This window comes from Enhydra lutris, unplaced genomic scaffold (genome assembly GCF_002288905.1).
Source record: "Enhydra lutris kenyoni isolate GAN:26980312 unplaced genomic scaffold, ASM228890v2 scaffoldscaffold46, whole genome shotgun sequence".
Taxonomy (NCBI): Eukaryota; Metazoa; Chordata; class Mammalia; order Carnivora; family Mustelidae; genus Enhydra; species Enhydra lutris.
Window position 1 is genome coordinate 481,953 of NW_019154130.1, and position 18,622 is coordinate 500,574.

The 18,622-nt window shown below is 60.5% G+C and overlaps 1 protein-coding gene across 4 annotated transcripts in view; it reads left to right on the plus strand.

Annotated features, from left to right (window-relative positions):
- Nucleotides 1–18,622, plus strand: part of LOC111156398 (RIMS binding protein 2) — an 88,750-nt gene that overhangs the window by 36,753 nt on the left and 33,375 nt on the right. For all 4 annotated transcript variants that reach the window (XM_022517253.1, XM_022517254.1, XM_022517255.1 and 1 more), the window contains 5 exons: nucleotides 5,791–5,992; nucleotides 9,650–9,795; nucleotides 10,356–10,432; nucleotides 13,949–14,058; nucleotides 15,932–16,744. In XM_022517253.1, coding sequence (XP_022372961.1) covers nucleotides 5,791–5,992; nucleotides 9,650–9,795; nucleotides 10,356–10,432; nucleotides 13,949–14,058; nucleotides 15,932–16,744 — 1,348 coding nt within the window. The remainder of the gene's footprint in view (nucleotides 1–5,790; nucleotides 5,993–9,649; nucleotides 9,796–10,355; nucleotides 10,433–13,948; nucleotides 14,059–15,931; nucleotides 16,745–18,622) is intronic.

Genomic DNA, 18,622 nt, shown 5'->3' on the forward strand with positions numbered 1-18,622 from the left:
TGTTTGGGAGCTTGGCTGCCCCAGGACCGACCTACACTCCAGCTGTGTGTCCCGGAGGCTGCCGTCCGCCCCCGCTCACCGCTGTTGGCACCCCAAGGTGATAGAGGTATCCTGAGGCCCCACAGATGACGAGTGCTTACTGCACACCTAACACTGAGTGACGAGCGCACGTCTGTCCAGAAGCAGGGAGGCCCCGACGATCCAACCCACCAGCTTAGAACTCACTGCCGCTTAAGTTGGAGAACTGGACGAGCTTCGAATCACACGAACCAAAGCAAACATTGAAGACACTGGGCTTTCGTGGTGTGGGATCCGTGCGCGGCGTGGAGTGCAGAACGTTCGCAGAGAAGTCCACACTGACCAGAGTCTCTCCTTTGCGACAGTGTTGTGCTCAAGCCCACGTTGTCCCGCCAAGAGTCTCCATTGGTGACAAAACGTAGGGAATTCTGGTAGACTCCCATGGACTCAAAGGAGCTCTCAGACTTTGCTGAAAATAGATGTCCAGGCAAGGGGGGCAGGCGTGTGAGGGAGCTTGGGTGGGGCTTACTAGGGTAGTCGCACCCCTCCCTGCGGTGTCAGGCCTGTGGTGTTGCCCTCAGAGGCCAGAAGACAATTGCTTCTGCTAATGGAGCCCTCCCATGCACCCCACAGTCTGATTTTGCAATTCCTTATTGCGTTCTGGAAGACATGGTTCACCTCACGTTCTAGGTGGAGGCAGTGAGGCCCACGGAGGCTGTGGGACATGCGTCCAGATCCGCATGAGTGAGTGGGGGACCCAGGATGTATAGCCAGCTTGGAACCCGGAGTCAGAGGCCTGGGTTAGTCCGGCCCCTGCTTGGCGTGTGACCCCCTGGCTTTCGTGTGACCCTTGGCTTTCATGCATGTTGGCCTTGTTTTCCTCCCCGTGTTGTGGGCTCATACCACCTGACCCTGTGGTTTCCCCGGCCATCAGAGATAATGCGTTATGAGTCCCCAATAGCACCCAGCACAGAGCAAGCAAACAGCCCCGCGTGAGCAGCCCCAAGGTCAGGACGTGACACGGAATGTTCCTCCCAGACGCTCCCATGCATGGGGTCCCAGCCTGCCCGGGATGCCCCCGGGTTCTCCCTGCTGCTCTGATGATTCACAGTGGGCAGCCGTGTACCCTCCACCTGCCCTGGCTGGACACAGGGCCCGGCCCTCCACGTGGCCGTCCTCTACGAGGCCCGGAAGGCGGATGTGGAATGCGGAGTGGCGGGCCCTGATAGCTAGCCATCGTGCTCCGGATGTATTTTCCTCCATCTTTATAAATACCCACGACCACGCTGGCCAGTCTCCGTGTTTCTTCCAGGGATAGTGTGCTTGCCTGATGACTGTGCCCTCTGTTCCCGCCGCGGTCTGCGTGGCCTGTCCTCCTGCCACTTGCAGGTGGCCAGCTACCCGGGGGGCTGCCCATCCAGGAGGCAACCAGGCTCTGGCTCCTGAAATAAACACTGATGTGGGGACAAGCCAGCCGGGCACATTGGTGGGGTTGCTGCTGCCTTCCTGCTCTCCGGGAAGCCATTCCTCCTACTGGTGCAAAGTGCGTCGAGGCCCATCCACGTCCGGGCTGACGCGGCCCGTCTGGAGACGGCATGGCTGCTTGGTGATCCCGGGCGTGAAAACCCGGTGGGGGGGGCGGCATTCCCAGCCGGCACCGGGTCAGAGGCTGGATGGCCTCGTGTCTCTGGGGATGGCCTCTAACCGTGCCCACATGAGCCCTGGACACACAGGAGGGCCCCCCACAGGGTCTGGAGCTCTGGGGTCTTGGATGGACAGTTGACAGTCTTATTGGATGGAGAGCTCGTGTCCCGGGAAGTCGCTGTCGCCGTGGAGAAGCCCATCCCAGGAGTGGGCAGTGCAGACCTTAGAGCGCAGCTGCCCCGAAGACGTCGGCCACCCGTGTCTCTAGCGCTGTCCCAGCCATGCTCACTCGTGGGGCCAGTATCAGGCGGAAGACACCGTGGTGAAGTGTCAGTTTTTTCCTGAGCACGACGACTGCGAGAAACAGCCGTTTGTTGGTGATGTTAAAGATTTTCAAGATATGTGAACGGGCTCAAGCGTCAGGTGTCATCCGTCTCCTGAGTGGACAGGGGACAGAACGGGACAGCAGACAGAAGACTGGAACGGAAGCCCCAAGCCTCTGAATGGTCCCATGTCCAGACGTGGATGCGGAGGGTTTCTGGTTCCCTGAGGCCTCCCGGACCAGGCTCGTCAGCTGGACTTGCTTCCCTTGGGGGCACCTTCTGTGGGCTGGGGTGGCGGGAGGTCCCCTGGGCACAGGCAGGACGGCGCGGAGCTGCGGACAAACGCCGAGGGGTGTGCTTGCTCGGTGCCTGTGCGCGCTTGAGCCTGGCTTTCATCACAGCCCGGGGCAAGGGAGCAGGGCGGCCAGGCCTCTCCCACCGCTGGCTACTGCCCGAGCGACACGGGGAGCTTTGCCTGCCACACCGAACCACACCTCCCCTGTGCCACTGCCTACCTGGCTCCCCTCAGGCGTCCAAGGAAGCTGCTGTGGGTTTTCACGCCTGGGGTCACCAAGCAGCCATGCCGTCTCCAGACCGGCCGTGTCAGTCCGGACGTGGATGGGCCTCTGATTCACGTGCCAACATTTAAACGTCGAGAGATTTTTGCATTAAATTAAAGACCCCCTGCTCCTTTTGGGAGACTTGAAGTTTTGCCTCCATGGTTCTGGACCAGGGCTGAGCAGAAGTCTCCTCCGGACAGAACACGCATGCTCCCGTATGCTCTGTTCCCCCAGCGTCCTCCGGCTCCCCCGGGCTCCCCCGGGCTCCCCCGCCCGGCATGCCCCAGCAGCCTCCCTGGACATCTGGGTACACCGAGGCTCTGAAGTCCGCCATGCGTCCCCTGCTCCCGGGACTCCCTCACCTGCACGTCACCAACCACTCCTCGGAGCATCACGTCCTGGGCAAGCCGCGGGGGGAGATGGCACGTCCCAGTCACTCGCTGTCAGTGAAGGGGACCCCTGAACAAGACAACAGTCCTGGAAGGAGGGGGTCACCGAGGGCAGTTCCCAGAGAGCTCAGGGGCTGTGCCCGCCAGCAGTGAATGCCAGGGACACCCGTTCGTAGTGGCCCGGGACAGCTGCTGTCAGGGGCCTGTGTGTGATGCTGTCCCTAGGGCGTGTCTGAGCCCCGCAGGGTGTGTCCGGGGCTGCCTGTTGCCCCTCCGCCTCGGGGCTCCATGCTCTCCCAGAGCGCAATGTCAGCCCCCGCAGCCGGCTGCTGGTGACAGGTGCATCTCGAACACTAGGTCCCAGAGGAGGCCCATGAGGACCTCGGCCGCACTCCGCGTGCACCACCAAGACTTCCACTGCGCGGGCCGGCTGCCCATGGCACCATCGCGGGTTAAATCTGTTGGCTCTTGGATTTCTCCTGTTTTTATGTTCCTTCAATGTATAGCTCCGCGGGGCTGCGTGCACATGGAGATTCCCGTCCCCCGTCCCATTGCTCCTTGCACGTCACAGCGTCCTGGGCCCCAGCTCGGACCACCACCGATCTGTTCTCTGTCACTCTGGCTTTGTCATTTCTAGCGTGGTACGGAAGTGAAGATTCTACAGGCTGTTTTCATTGGGTCATTTTCACAAACACGTAGTACTGAGGATTTCACCTGCCAGCCTTTCTCCTAACGAATGTGGAAATGAGTTCACGGCCACGTAAATGGTGCTCGTGTTCTCCCACCAGCCACTGAACCTGGATCGTCCTGGGACGTGCAGGGCCAGCTCTCCCCATCTGAGGACTCTGCCCGTCCCTCGGGGTTCACAGCTCTGCCCTGGAGCAAATGCTTTGGGAGAGTTAGGGCCCCAGACCTCAGGGCATCTGACAAGTTCCCCTTTTCTGGGGTCGGCCCCACTGGAGCGGGGTCCTGCATGGTCCCCCACCCGGGGCCCAGGAGTGCTGAGCTCACGTCTCTGCCTTGGGAAGCAGCGATCGCAGATAAGCTCATTCAGCTTTTTGAAAGAAGAATCCTGCTGATTTTTTTTTTAATGAATCGAAGAAATTAATTATAGGCTTGGGATTTGTTAGGTTTATTTTTAGAAATCCCTGATCACAGACATAAATAGCATTTCATTCTATACTAAGGAGCTGGAAAGCTTAATGCCAGAGAAGGGGGAGAGGAGCGGGGGAGGAGGATGAATAGAAGAGGAAGAGTGGAAGGACAGGGGCAGGAAGAAGGAGGGGGAGGAGAGGGAGAGGAGGTAAGGAAGAGGAGGATAAAGATGGGGAGGAAGGGGGGGAAGAGGAGGGGGAAAAGGAGGAGGGAGAGGAGGAAGTGGGAGGGGTTGTGAGGAAGAGGAAGATGAAGATGGGGAGGAAGGAGGAGGAGGAGAGTGGGAAGAAAGGAGGATGGTGGGGGGAGAAGAGGGGAAGAGGAGAGGAGGAGGAAGAGGGGAGGAGGAGAAGCGTGTCTGCTGCTGGCCCTCTGCAGGCCAAGGGCTGTTCCGGTTGTCCCTGCATTCCTGCACACACACCCATGTTAAAGCAAAGATCTATTGAGCACTGACTCAGTACCCAACCCTGTTCCAAGTGCTGGGGTCGTAGCAGGGAAGATGCAGACAGTTCTCCCCTTGTGGAGCCGACCTGTGAGCGGGGGGAAGACGCAGACGGTTCTCCCCTCGTGGAGCCGACCTGTGAGCGGGGGGAAGACGCAGACAGTTCTCCCCTCGTGGAGCCATGAGCGGGGGCTACCCAGGCAGCGCACGGAGTTAATGACGCAGCAGATGGGATTCTCCATTTATCACAGAGTAAGGACCAGAGACGAGGCAGGACTCCACACAGACGAAATAGGGCGCCACACTGCCAATCAGCAGTTCCCTCTTTTCACTGATTGGGCAAATGCTTACTGAGCACCTACTATGTGTCCGATTCTGTGAAAAGCACTGAGGATGTCTCCGGGAAGCAGAAAGAGTGAAGGCTTGGAGCTTCGCATCCCGTCTGGAGACAGACGAGAAGTAACTAGGGGCCCATGGACCAGGGTGCGTGGGGGGGAAGCAGCAGCAGAGGGTGCCGCGGGGGTGGGGATAGAGCTGACCCTCCATGCGACCCTCCGTGGCCTGGGCGCTCCGCTGCAGACAGCGCCCTGGTGAGACAGAGCCCTGCGTCTGCACCAGGATCGGAAGTGTGGTCCATGAGCGTCTGAGGATGTGAGCGTGTGTGTGAAGTCACCCACCCTGAGAGCCAGCGGGGAAGGAACGGGACAGGAGCAGAGGCAGGAGGGAGCTGCCCCTTCCCTGACGTGTGCCCGAGGGAGCCCCCCTCCCCAGGGCTCCGGAGACTTCTCTGCCTGTCTGCACGTGGCAGCCGTGTTGCTGACTGAATCCAGCAGAAAGAATCTCCTTTCACTGCCAGAGCAGTGTTCCTTGGGGCACTGCAGGCTAGGGGTGGGTGTCCCCATGAGAAAAACGCATCGGCGGGTTGGCCGCTGAGCTGCCCCACAAGTCTGGGCTGTGTCACCGCCTCATACTCCGAATCTCAAACGGCTGTGGCGAGGCATGCCAGCCACAAGTGCCCGGGTGGCACACACAGCCCAGAACCGTCCGAGGCTGGCTGGGATCTGAGTGCTGGTGGGCTGCGTGGCATGCACGGTTTCCCACGTCCGGCCGGGGAGGAGAACGCCTGGTTTTATCAGATGATGTTCTCCCGTGGAGGTAGGAGGCAGCTCCCCGTCACACCCCTGTGGGCACGCCCCAGCATGCACGAACCCCCCCCCCACTGCACACCCCTGACCGCGTGCCATGCCTCTGCCGTGCAGAGCAAGGTGCGGGAGCTGGAGGAGAAATGCCGGACGCAGAGTGAGCAGTTCAGCCTGCTGTCGCAGGACCTGGAGCGGCTCCGGCAGCACGCCGGGAAGATTGACCTGCTGGGGGGCAGCGCTGGGGCCTCCTTGGACGTCCCCAGGTCTGGCAAGCCTTTCCCACAGTTCATGAATGGACTCGCCCCCTCCATCAGCAAAGGTAAGTGCCCACCCCTCCCCCTGTGTCATGAGGTAGGGGAGGGTGCGGCCAGCGGCCCCGCAGTGGGGCGTGCACAGCATGTGTCTGACCCCCGCGCCGGACACCGGCGTCCTGGGGCTCCGGGTGATGGCAGGCACCCTGCAGCCCCTGCTGTAAGCACTTGTGGGTGTCAGCACATGTGCTCCTGGCACGGCTACGTGTGGCAGGGGCTGTCCTGGTCCCACTCTGCAGAGGGAAAGACCGAGGCCCTCACATGGGTCACACAGCTCCCGGGGTTAAGTGGGGAGCTCCGGCCCTGGGGTCTGTGAGGTGCACCCCTGGGCCGTGGCTGCCTCCCAGCTTTCATGCCCAGCGGCCTCCACATGGGGACAGATTCCTGTTCCCACGAAGGCCATGAGGGTCACAGTGGTGCATGTCCCACTCATGCTCAGGGAGCATGGCTGGAGCGGCATGGTCTGACCTTGGGAGCTGGAGGAGGGACTTTGTCTTTGTATCTGGCAGAAAGACCACTGAGTCTGCTTGGCGGCCTCACGGCTGGGCTCCTGCCTGGATGCAGAGTGCTGCCCTGGGCTGTCAGGGAGAGCTCTCCTCACCCAAGGGCCACCCGCACAGGTCATCCTGGTTGCAAGAACACCCACCTGTTTAAAAGTTGTTGTTTTAATTAAGGGGAAATGAGTGTCACAACGTCCCATTGGAATTCCTTAAAGGAGAGCATTTCCAGACTTCCCCCAGTTGTCATCAAAACATAGCATGGGGTTTCTTAGGGCTCCATAATGTTACGACAACGCGAGGCTGCCTGTTCCTTGGTAAATCACGCTTCCCTGCCTGGCTCCTGTCAGCACCGTCCCTCCTGTCCCGCTCAGCCGTTAGCTGGTGTGCCGTGTGGCAAGTCCTTCCACAGTGTCCCCAAAGCACAGGGCACCCAGGCCGGGTCGGGGGACTGCATCTGTGAGGTTGAACGGCCGGCCGGGCCCCACAGAGAGCCTCCTCTCGGTGGGTAGAGACAGACAAGAAGCAAGGGGACAGAGGAATGACTTGCACAGATGTGTGAGGACAGGGTGACAAGGTGGAAGGTCACCCAGGGTAGGAAGGGTGATGTGTTAGATCAGGCGGCCGCAGATGTTCACTTCCGGGAAGCGATGCTGGGGCCATGTCGTCTGAAGGGTAGGAAGAGACAGGAGGGTTTCAGCTCTTACCGGATGAAATGAACGTTCTCAGGGTGGGTGGCCGTGGAAGTCTGGCCAGGACGTGCTTTTCACAGCCCCAGCACGTTTGGTGACTCCCAGAGCTGCGCTCAGAGCTGTGATGGCAACCTGGGATGGGGACACAGTCAGATCCTAAGGGCAGAGACGGGATCCACGCGGGCCCCGCAGAGCACCACATGTGGTGAAGACCACGGCCCTGTGTATGCTGAGCTCCCGCCTGGGGGTGTGGGGTGTAGAGGGTCTGGTCCCGTGGTGCCTCTGCGCGGCTCGCACTAGAGGCCTAGGCCTCCAGGGAAGGCAGGTGCTCAGCCTGGTCACACGCCCGGCCTGTGCCTCTGCATGCCCGTCCCCGGCCAAGCTGCACGTGGCAGGCAGGCCCTTCTCACCTCGGCGTCTTGGTGCTGCTGTGTGAGCTCCTCCCGGAAAGTGTGTAAATGTGAGTGTGGTGGGCGTGGCTCGGTGCCGAGACGGCTCTGGGAAACTGGGTGTGATTCACAACGGTGGACGTGGGTGCTCAGCGGAAGCAAAGCCAGCAGGGGCACACGGTGCGGAGCCGGTTGCTGGGACCGTGGTAGATGAGTAGGTTTGTCCTACGGCTTCTGTCTTCCCGCCGTCCGGATGGACCAAGCTCATGGAACGATGTGCGACCTTGCCCCGGGGGGCCCCCATTGGCAGGGCCCACACGCACTTGGCTTCCCCCTCGCCGGGCCGACATTGCTGACAGAAGAAAACTCTCCCGCGGGGACCATCCTCCCCTGGGCATTTTCTGATGGGTGGGTGCCCCGGGAGACCCCGGGTCTTAGGTGAGCGTCAAGGGCCAGCATGAGGTGAAGAAGGCTCGTGGGCAGATGCGCGGCCCACCGCCCTCTGCATCCTCCTGCCTGAGTCAGCAGGGCCTCGGGTTTGAGGAGACCATCGTGGGTTGATTGGAAGCCACGAAGGGACCACGGGCTGCACTGTGGGCCACGTTGGACGTGAGCACAGGCCCTCGCCGTTACGTCCAGGTGGAGTCTCAGAGACGGCAGCACCCACCACGGAGGAGCACATGGGGGCCAGCGCGGCCGAGGGCACTGACAGTTTTGCCTCTCGTCTCACACTGGCTCTGAGTTGGATGGCAGGGGACACCCGCCTCCCAAGGACCGGGCTGTGTGACCCAAGTGTGAACACAAGGAGACTCCACAGTGTTCATCTCATAGGGCCGTGCTCCCCCGCGGTCACCGGTCAGGATGGGTGAGAGCAGACCATAAGCACCGGAATAGCCCCGCGATGCCTGGGCTTCACGTGCCCAGCTTTGGGGACTGGCTGCCCTGTCCTCACTCGGGAATGCTGGAAGTCACAGCCTCTCTGTCTGGAATATTCCACCGAAGGGAAAAGGAAGCAGTGACTCACACACCTGCTCCAAAAGCTTCTGCCCAAAAGTGGGCCCTTCAGCTCCACTCACAGGGCGCTGGCCGGACCGGCCGTGGGTCAGGGATCGCAGTCCCCCTCGGCCCCGGGCAATGAGAAGCACAGTGCTTTGTGCCGCTATGGGCCTAGCACCTGCTATGGATGGAGAGCGCAGTGGGCAGCCACCAGGCAATGCCCCTGCTCTTCGGGATCCGATGCCCTAGCAGAGCCCCGTGTCTGTTGTGGCACTGAATCCTTTTCAGGAGCGCTTTCTCACCGTTCCCTTAGTCAGGCCGAGCTGTGGGTCCCCTGGCAGGTGGGACATGGGACACTTCCCGCCTTACACTGAATCACAGGGTGTTTCCTAGCCGGGATGCAGCAGGTCACGTCTTCAGGGAGGCGATCCTGCGGTGGGACTGCCACAGACAGAGGGTGGACAGAGAGGTCAGGGCGGGGATTGTGCTCCTGTGTTTCATGTTGGAACCCTAAAAATGCCTGGCCCTTTCGCCAGCTTGTGTGTTAGGACTCTTTTTGTTGTAAATAACCACAAAGCTGACCTAAACCAGTGCAAGCCAAAAGGAACTTACTGATTGACAGGATGAGGAGCTGGTAGGCTCAGCTCCCAGAGCAGCTGGACTTGGGGGCTCCAACCGCGTGCCCAGGAGGCAGTCCCCCCATCTGGTGGCTCCCCCTCTATGAGCGCTCCGATGGGACCCAACTCTCCTCCTGGTGGCAACGTGGCTGCAACATCACCGAGCATCACAGCCTCCCACGTGGTAGCCAGGGAAAGGGAGAGCCGCCTCCTCCATGCCTCCCTTTACTTCCCTGTGATGGGACCTTCTCGTCGCGTGCAACACCACCATTGCCACCAAACCATCCTCAGGGGCGGGAGTGGCCTCCTCCGGGGATGGCCCAGCGTGGCAGGGGTCAGGCTGGTCATGGGCACCGAGGGCAGGAGGGGGCAGATCCCAACACGAAACCCCAAGGCTGATGGCAACGAGAGGACAGGCATGCCGGGGAACGCAAGGACCGTGTGCTTGTTCACACTGCCTCGTGTCGTGGGCAGGTCAGGAAAGCGCCATCGGAAGCCGCACGGTGATCGGGGACTACATCCGGCCCCTCCTGCTCCCTGGTGACAAGCCAGAGCCTCTGTCCGTCAAGCCTGCCTTTCTGTCGCGATCCGCCAGTCCAAGATGCAGATTTGAATCAGACGTGAGTTCTGGCCGCGTGCGTGCAGCTGGTGGGAACATGAAGGTCCTCCCGCCTTTCCTCCTCCTCCCTCCTCCTCCTCCTCCCTCCCACAACTTCCCATATCCAGTCTTTACCCACCCTCATGTCACCGCCTCCAGGCAGTCTTCCTGCATGTCTCGGCCTGTCCCAGGCGCCCTCTGACTGTTGAGCGCTATGGGCAGTGTCCGTCTCTGTCCTGGGGCTGAGCCCCCGTGAGCAGACGACACGGTCACTGCCCATCTCTGTGTCTCCACAGACGTGCGCCAGGGCCCGGCACACTTGCCCGGTCCGCCCGGCGAGTTCCACGCCGTGGGTCGGGGAAGGGCCCACCTCGGGTCCACTCGTGGGGTGGGGAGATGCGTTTTTATAAACACCCCCCCCGTGTGACTGGGGGGCCCACGCTGAAGGAGCCGCCTCGTCTCGGGGCTGGCGTCTCACAAGAGGGCTGCGGTCTGGGGCAGGAAGCCTGGCGGGGCCGGAGGGGATCCCCGTGTTCTCCTGGCACGAAGCGTTAACCAGAACGCTGTCTGCGTCTCGGACAGATGGATGACGCCCGGAATTCCAGCACCTCCAAGCAGAGATACTCGGGGAAGGTCCATTTGTGTGTCGCCCGCTACAGGTAAGTGCAAAACTCCGCTCTGCCCCTGAGCGTCCGTGGGCACGGGGGTGGGGGGCCGAGGAGGCCGTGGGTCCGGGAGCGCTCCCCCGGGGCCCTCGCCTGCAGGCACCCGCTCCACCAGCCCAGCGTGGGCGGACGAGGAAGGTCTGTTGTCCATTCTGACGTGAAGAGTGTTTCCCTGGACCTCGGCAGCTACGAGGGAGCCCATAGGGGGTGCGTTCTCTCTGGGGCCTGGAGACAGGAAGTGCGAGATCAGGGTGCTCGCGAGGCCGTGCTCACTGGGCGCTCGCGCGGCTTCCGGTGGCCCTGGGCGTCGCTTGGTGACGTGTGTCTCATGCAGGCTCTGCCTGTCTTCGCGTGGCTGGCGCCCTGTGTGTCCCTGCTTCCTCTCCTTCTCGGTAAGGACGCTGGTCACCCGATCGGGGCCCACCTGACTCCAGTGTGACCCCATCTTCACGTGATCACATCTGCCAAGATCCCGGACCTGGGGGCTGGGACGTGAGCACAGGTTTTGGGGGCACAGTTTAGCCCCGGCAGGCGGCAGGCTGAAACTCGGGGGATGCTCCTGTGCGGAGCCATGGGTCCCTGGCATCCTCGGCCCTGGCTTCCGTGCGGGCCGTGGTTCCCTAGCTCGTCTCTCATGGGGGGCCTGCAGTGTCCACGGTCAGCGAGAACGCACGCGCCACGGGTCCGCACGACTCAAGGATGGGCGCAGAGCAACCAGGTCCCCACCAGCTCTCGACCCGCCTCCACCGAAAGCGCGCTGGACTCCCGATTCTGCCGTGGGTGCCGACGCTTGGGAATCAGATGCTAACAAGCAGCACGGCACAGTCGCCTCTGCTGTTCTTCATGCTCGGCCAAGACCGGGGCTCTTGTCCTCGACGCCCCGAGTCTGCCTGCGGCCCGCAGACACCACCCCCAGCAGAGCCTGCAGCTTCCAGCAGGCGGGACAGACCTGGGTTTTAGCCAGGTTGAGCACCTTCCACACTCTTGTTTTCTCCAGCGAGAGCCGTTTCTGACGGCCATTATGCTGACGAGCAGATTATTTTCTGGTGAGGGATCCGCTCATTTTGCCCACGGAAACACACTTCTGCTGCTCAGATAACAGAGACATTTGGTGTAGCTCCCCGGGCCACAGCTTCTCCGTTAGGAAGCCTGTTGGTCCATACCTAGGAAAGGAATTGTTTGGCACCGGCTCTGAATGCTGGCTGCGCCCCACACATCCCACACACTGTCTGCAGGGACCCTAACCCCAGCTCTGGGAGGAGCCACAGGGCCCCAGGACGGCAGGGCCTGCCCTGCATCACAGAGAAGGTGGGGGCCCCCCCAGCCGGGATGCTGAGCTGAACCGAAGTGGCTTGCAGTTTCCCAAACCACGTACCCCTGCCTCCCCAGCCGTGTGCCCTGGGCTCACGCTTCCTCTACTGCAGGGAAAGGCAGAAGTTTGGGGGGTTTCCCGGGGCCCGAACACCAACATTGTTCAGGCAGGCCCCCGGAAAGAGGTTTCCCCAAACTGAAAACAGGAGAAGCCCCGATCTCGATGCCACTTCCCATGGCGGCTGGTGCCCTCACCTCACGCCGATGGCCGCCTGCATGTCCCCACTTCAGATGGAAGTCGCTCACGTGGGACACAAGTCACCGTGTAAAATGTACCGTGTCCCGGATGCTCGCCCACCGTCACTAGCGCCTCGCCCCGCAGCTGGCCACCCCCACTGCCTGCACTGGAAGCCCCCGGGCTCTCTGCATCCACAGATCTCATGTTGTAGACGGTCCCTTGCGCGTGGACGCCATGGCAGCACTGGGCCTTCCCTCCTTCTGTCTGCAGATGAGGGTGCACAGGGTGCTTTACCCTCATGACTTCAGCAAGACACCCCAGACTGACCCTGGCCCTCCCTTCTCCCCACGCCAGCCCCTGCCTGTGGACCTGACTCCGTGCGCGTGTCCCTCTCCACTCATCCTGACCTGCAAAGCCTTCAGCCCCCAGCCCCTCACTCTGTGTGTCCAGGCAAAGCCCAGTTTCCTCCCCTCCTGTGCCGCTCGCTGATCCAGCATCCTCACCGCCTCTCCACCTCCCTTTACCCCCCTCCTCCCCCTCCTCCGCCAGCCCCTATGCACAGGGCACCCTGAGGGTCTCCGCAAATTGCAGACCTGCTCAAGTCACACCCTACTTTCACACTCCTGAAACCTCCCTGCTCTGGAGACCAAATCCACAGCGAACGATGGGACCTGCCAATCCTCGTCCCTCGACACTCGTGCATTCACCTCCCACCAGGCTGGCTCTCAGCTCCCTGCCCCAGGGCCTTTGGTCCCCTTGCCAAACTGTTTCCCCACTTCCTCCACCCCTGGGCTTTCACAGTAAGCACATGTCTGCGTTTGCTCCTGGTGCAGAGGGCCCCGGGCCATTACTGACTTCTGAAACCCCTCAGGTGGTTGCACAGCATTCCTGGGCCCTGGGACATAGATAGGAAATCACAGACCGACTCAGGGCCATGAAATCCACATAGGACGGGGACTGGGGGGCCCGGACTCTGGTTCCACACCAGCCCCCACTTAGGGAGCTGGCGACTTTGGGCGGGCGCCGTACCTCGCCCTGTGATAACTCTGCTTTCCTCGCCGAGCACCTCAGATGCGTCTCCGACAGTGTCGGTGAGCCTCCCAGGGCTGCTGGCCTGTGAACCATCACGGTGTCATGTTTATACGTTTACAGGACGTGGCTGTCGTCTTCGACTACCGGGAATGCCATTTTACTTTCTTATCGGGGCCTTTTCTGTTATTTAAAATTTTAGAGAACCAAAGTCAGAAAATCCGAAATTCACCTACCTTAGATGTTCTTGGCAAATTGGGCATGACCATAAAATATATTCGTGCCAGTATTCTGGGGACTTGAGAGCGAGGGTGCCTTCATACCCTGAGGGGGAGGGGAGGGCACATGGTGCCTCCACGTTTGTGCAGGACTTTCTGGCTGTAGTCACCCGGACGTTAAAAATATCCGAGCCTTTGAGCAAACCGATTTGTTTCCTTGGGACTTACCTTTGGGAAGAACGTGTGGCAGTGTGCCAAGCAGTGCTTAGGAGGATATCACCGCAACGGTGATCCCGTTAACCAAAGGTTAGAAGCAACATCGATCCCCAGCGTTGGGACACTGGTTAATGGAACGGGTTGGTCTGTTCAGTGGAATAGTTCTCACCCATTAACAAGGACGTGAGGGAGTGTTTCCTGAGACGAGGGAGGGTCACACTCTTCTGGAAACTGTGAAAAACAAGCAGATTACTCAAAAGCCGAGGGAATACGGCTGTCTTTCTGCTAAATGACACGTACAGGAGGGTTGCAGGGCGAGCCGTCGTTTCCCTTATGGATCTGAGCACGTGTCACTGCCGGAGACGCGGCAGGTGTCTTCGGGCACGCAGACCCCCACGCACACCCTCTCCTTCCGTGTCGGTGCAGGGGGGAGGGGCGGGGGTGCCACCTCCGCCTCCACGCAGACCACCTGCTCCAGGCTGTCCTTCCTTTCTCCAGCTACAACCCCTTCGACGGGCCCAATGAGAACCCCGAGGCCGAGCTGCCCCTCACGGCAGGGAAGTACCTCTACGTTTACGGGGACATGGATGAGGACGGCTTCTATGAAGGTCAGTCGGGGTGCGGGCCGGTGAGCGTGCTGGGGCCGGGCCACCCACCTTGCTAGTCTGCTAGGGGCCCTGACAGCCGGGCCTGGCTCCTACGGCCCTCTACAGGAGGGTCTCCTCGCCCCGTGGCTGCTGCCCATACCATGTCCCAAAGGGGATCTCCTGCCTCTCCCATCTCACAGCCCCAGCGCCCTGGGCTCCCCCAGCTGACCCCTTCCCCAGCAGGATGGGTGGTGGCCTCTACGGGCTCAGGGTAACCCCACCGACCTCCGGCTCCTGCTGCTGTCTGGCCCACGTCCTGCTGGATCCCTCCCCCAGCTTGCGACGGGGAATGTGACAACCTCCCTCTGGGATGCCTCGCCATATCCCCCCTCACCCCCGCTCACCTGTTAGCCTGAGTACAGGCTCGGCTGGCCTGTACGAACGGAAGGGTCTTGGTCTCTTCCCATGGTCGCCCTTGAGCAGGACAAGTTCTTGCGAAGCCAGCACGTTTCTCTGTTGTGGCCCCGTGGAGCTTTCTCGGGGCTGAGAGATGCTTTCACGCCAGTGTTTGCTGGACCCGAGGTCTGGTGGCTTCTGCTGATCTGGTGGACGGCAGCTACACCGTGGGCAGGCAACCCCAGAAACTCCACGACAGGCAACAACAGAGCCTGAGCTCACAGCACACTCACTGGTTTTCAGACCGGTGTAGAAACACGTGCCCACGGCGGCCACCAGAAAACCCCGGCTCAAAATCTCTGGAATAGTCACACCGGGCATTGTGTCCACATTGGCTTTCTGGAGGCCTGATCACGCGGGGCCGCAGAGCTCAGGGGTCCGCTGTCTGTGCGGCAGGGGGAAGCTTCCCTCCGGGTAGAATAGAGAGCATACGTGCCCACCCCTGGGCCGGCCTAGGGGACTTGCGGTGCAGGGTGGCTGGAACAGGGCCTGCTGTGTGGCGGGCTTGCTTATCCCCGTCAGTGTCGTCTTCACCCCTCCCCTTGTGCGAGCGTGCTGGGGCGAGCCAGGCGGGCTATCTCCAGACCCACACCCTCCAGAGGACGGAGCACCAGGAGCAGAGTCGGCGTCCCCGTTCATTCCGGGAGAATCCAGGGCCCATTAAATGGTCACATGCCATCCTCGGGGTCCATCCCACGTCCCCCGAGGTGGGGGCCCCCAGCATCAGCACCCCCAGCCTCCCGCCAGGTACTGGGGGGAATCCCTGTCCTGCTGGTGCCAGAAGATTGTCCGGGCCGTGTCATCTCGGAGGTTCTTCCAAACCCATCTCGGTTTTTCCGGCCCCTGCTGCTAGTAGGCTTTGAGCCCAGCTATAAAGAGAACATTTCACAAAATAAGAACGGGTTCTCCCTGCGGCTGCCACAAGAGCTAATCTGATGACATTTTCTGACTCTCGACCTACACGTGGTGTGGCATCACGCGGGTGGTCTCTCTGTCACCGCAGGTGGCACGCTGGGGACCTCATTAGAACGTACACAGTGCTTTGCAAGGGGGGAAGGTCACCTTTTAGTTCCTGTTCATAGGATCATCCTGGCAAAGATAATAGGAAGATGGTATTTTTTTTTTTTTTAACTTCCAAAGCCCTCATGCCATGCATGTTTGTTGGTCTGTCTGAGACATTTACTGCGTCAACGTCAACACCGTGGTGTCAGCTCAGGATAAGCATGAAGGAGGAGGCCGTCCTGCCTGATGGACTCGGGGGTAGCAGGTGGCAAGGAGCAGGGTCCTTTGGGGCAGACTCCTGTAAAGACCTATGGAATCCACTGTAGTCCTCTTGCTCGACCGGATGGCCCCACTGAGGAGCCACACAGATGATGGGGCGGGACCTCGGGGGCCCTGATGGGACGGTCAGGTGATCTCACTGCCCTTGTGCCAACAGGTGAGCTCCTGGACGGGCAGAGGGGTCTGGTGCCCTCCAACTTTGTGGATTTTGTCCAGGACAATGAGTCGCGCCTGGCCAGCACGCTGGGGACTGAACAGGACCAGAATCTCATCAACCACGCCAGCATCGGCTTGGAGGGGGAGAACATTCTGGACCTCCATGCCCCCACTCACATAGACGCCGGCATCACGGACAACGGTGCAGGGACGCTGGGCGTGAACATCGATGAGATCGGAGAAGACATCGTGCCTTACCCTAGAAAAATCACCCTTATCAAGCAACTCGCCCGAAGTGTCATTGTGGCCTGGGAGCCCCCGGCCGTGCCGCCAGGCTGGGGGACCGTGAGCAGCTACAACGTGCTAGTGGACCAGGAGACCCGCTTGAGCCTCATGCTGGGGAGCAGAACCAAGGCCCTCATCGAGAAGCTCAACACGGCGGCCTGTACCTACCGCATCTCTGTGCAATGCATCACCAACAGGGGCAGCTCGGATGAGCTCCAGTGCACGCTGCTGGTGGGCAAGGACGTGGTGGTGGCCCCATCCCACCTCAGGGTGGACAACATCACCCAGATCTCCGCCCAGCTCTCCTGGCTGCCCACCAACAGCAACTACAGCCACGTCATCTTCCTCAACGAGGAGGAGCTCGACGTTGTCAAGGCCGCCAGGTACAAGTACCAGTTCCTCAACCTCAGGCCCAACATGGCGTACAAGGTGAAGGTCTTGGCCAAGCCCCACCAGATGCCGTGGCAGCTGCCCCTGGAGCAACGGGAGAAGAAGGAGGCCTTTGTGGAGTTCTCCACGCTGCCTGCAGGTGAGGCCCGTCCTCCCATGGGGACCCCAAGGGAGAGGGGAGGGCTAGGGCGAGGGAGCAGGCAGGGAAGACGGCACCCAGCCAGCACTGTTCTGGAAGGAGACACAGCAATGTGTGTGTGTGAGGGAGAGAGTGAGAGACGGGGGGATGTTATGTGGATTTTGTTTAGGGACCATGTTTTTGAAGATGCTGTTTCTCACACTGGCGTCGGCAAGAGGCCTGCCTGGAAAAGACAGGAGGTGGTGAGGCCTCCCTCGGGGGCGCGAGAGGACTTCTGCCCCATGGGGTCCCTCCCACATGTGTGCTCGTGGAGTGGGACAGCAAGCCAAGTGCCTACCCTCCTGCAAAACCGTTCTTTCTCTCTCATCTGAGATCACACATGTGGCTGAATTTATGGAGAAGGCGTGAAATTCTGTTGTCGATGCTCTTCTGGGTTCTGGGCGTGTCTGCTACGGAAAATCGTAGGAGATCGTAAAGAGCGGATCAGGTGCACAGGCCTGCCAGGTCTGCTTGTTTCCGGGTTCCCGGTGCTGCCACGGGGCAGTCCGCCCTCCAGAAATTTCCGTGGTGCTGGTCTTAGCTGTGGCGCCCCTTCCGAGCAGGCTTGCTATGCCAGGTGGAGACTCAGACACTTGGGGGAAGAGCAGCCTTCTCAGAGCACAGAAGGTGATTTTTGTAAGAATATTTGGGGGCATAATTTGTTTCCTCTAGAGCCTCTCTTCGTCCTGGGTTACTCACGAGATCCCCTGGAAACGCCTGTCTCAGCATCCTCTTTGTTGGACTTAGCCCTGTGATTAAGTAATCCGGCCCCGCCCAACCTCACTGGTCAGTGGGTTTTACAAACAATTCATTTCTTCTCCAGGAGCACTTGCAACGCTGCCCCAAGTCTCCCATTGAACACGGGATGGGCTTCTTGGTTCGTGATGGGTTCACTTCTATTTCATTGTGTTCTCCAGCATTTGCAAAACCCACCATCAACTAGACTCTGACCTACACAGCATCAAAGTCATAGGCAGGTGGGGCAGACGCTACCTTAAGGAGGGAGGGATGTCTGAGTAGGAAGGAATTCGTAAAGGGCCAGCACACTTGTCTTCCGTGATGCTTTGATTTCCTGACTGCCCATGGCGTCAACCAGGAATACTGGGAAAATGAAAACACTCTTTGCCTTGATGCTTACCGTGTGGTCACGTGGTCAGTGCTGGGGGTGCGGGGGTCAAGAAACAAGAAACACCAGGCACCGGGCTGGGGGCGGGGCTCGGGGGAGGGGAGGAACACAGGCACTGGGGCCACCAGGAGGGGCTTCTAGAGAAGCTCACAGTGAGACAGAGAGGATGGGGTCCAGATGTGAGCCCAGGATACGTCCCACAGGTGAGCTCCCCGTCCCTGACATCCTGGCCCTTGCCTGACCCCCAAACACAGCACATAGCCGCTCCTCACGGCCCCGGGGGCTGGAAGTCTGAGACCGGGGTGCTGCAGAGTCAGATCTGGAGAGGACCCGCGTCCTGGTTCATGGGCAGCATCTTCTCCCGTGTCTTCACAGGGGAGAGGAGACAAGGGACACCCGTGGGGCTTCCCTTGTAAGGGCTGTGATGGCCCTCTGAGAGCTCCGCGGTCATGACATCAGCTCCTCCCGGAGGCTTTGCTTCCTGACACCATCACCAAGGGGTTAGAGTTTCAGCATGAATTCTGGGGTGGGGGGACATAGTGGACGATGTTCTGACTGTGGTGAGTGCAGTGAATGGAAGTTCGGGGAGATCGCCACCTCCTGTCTTTTCCAGGCAGTCCTCTTGCCTCTTTTCTCCCTGTGTGGGGAGAACTCATGAACTCATGTCGGGTATGACTTATACTGAGCAGCCCCACATGATGGCGGAAGAGCCA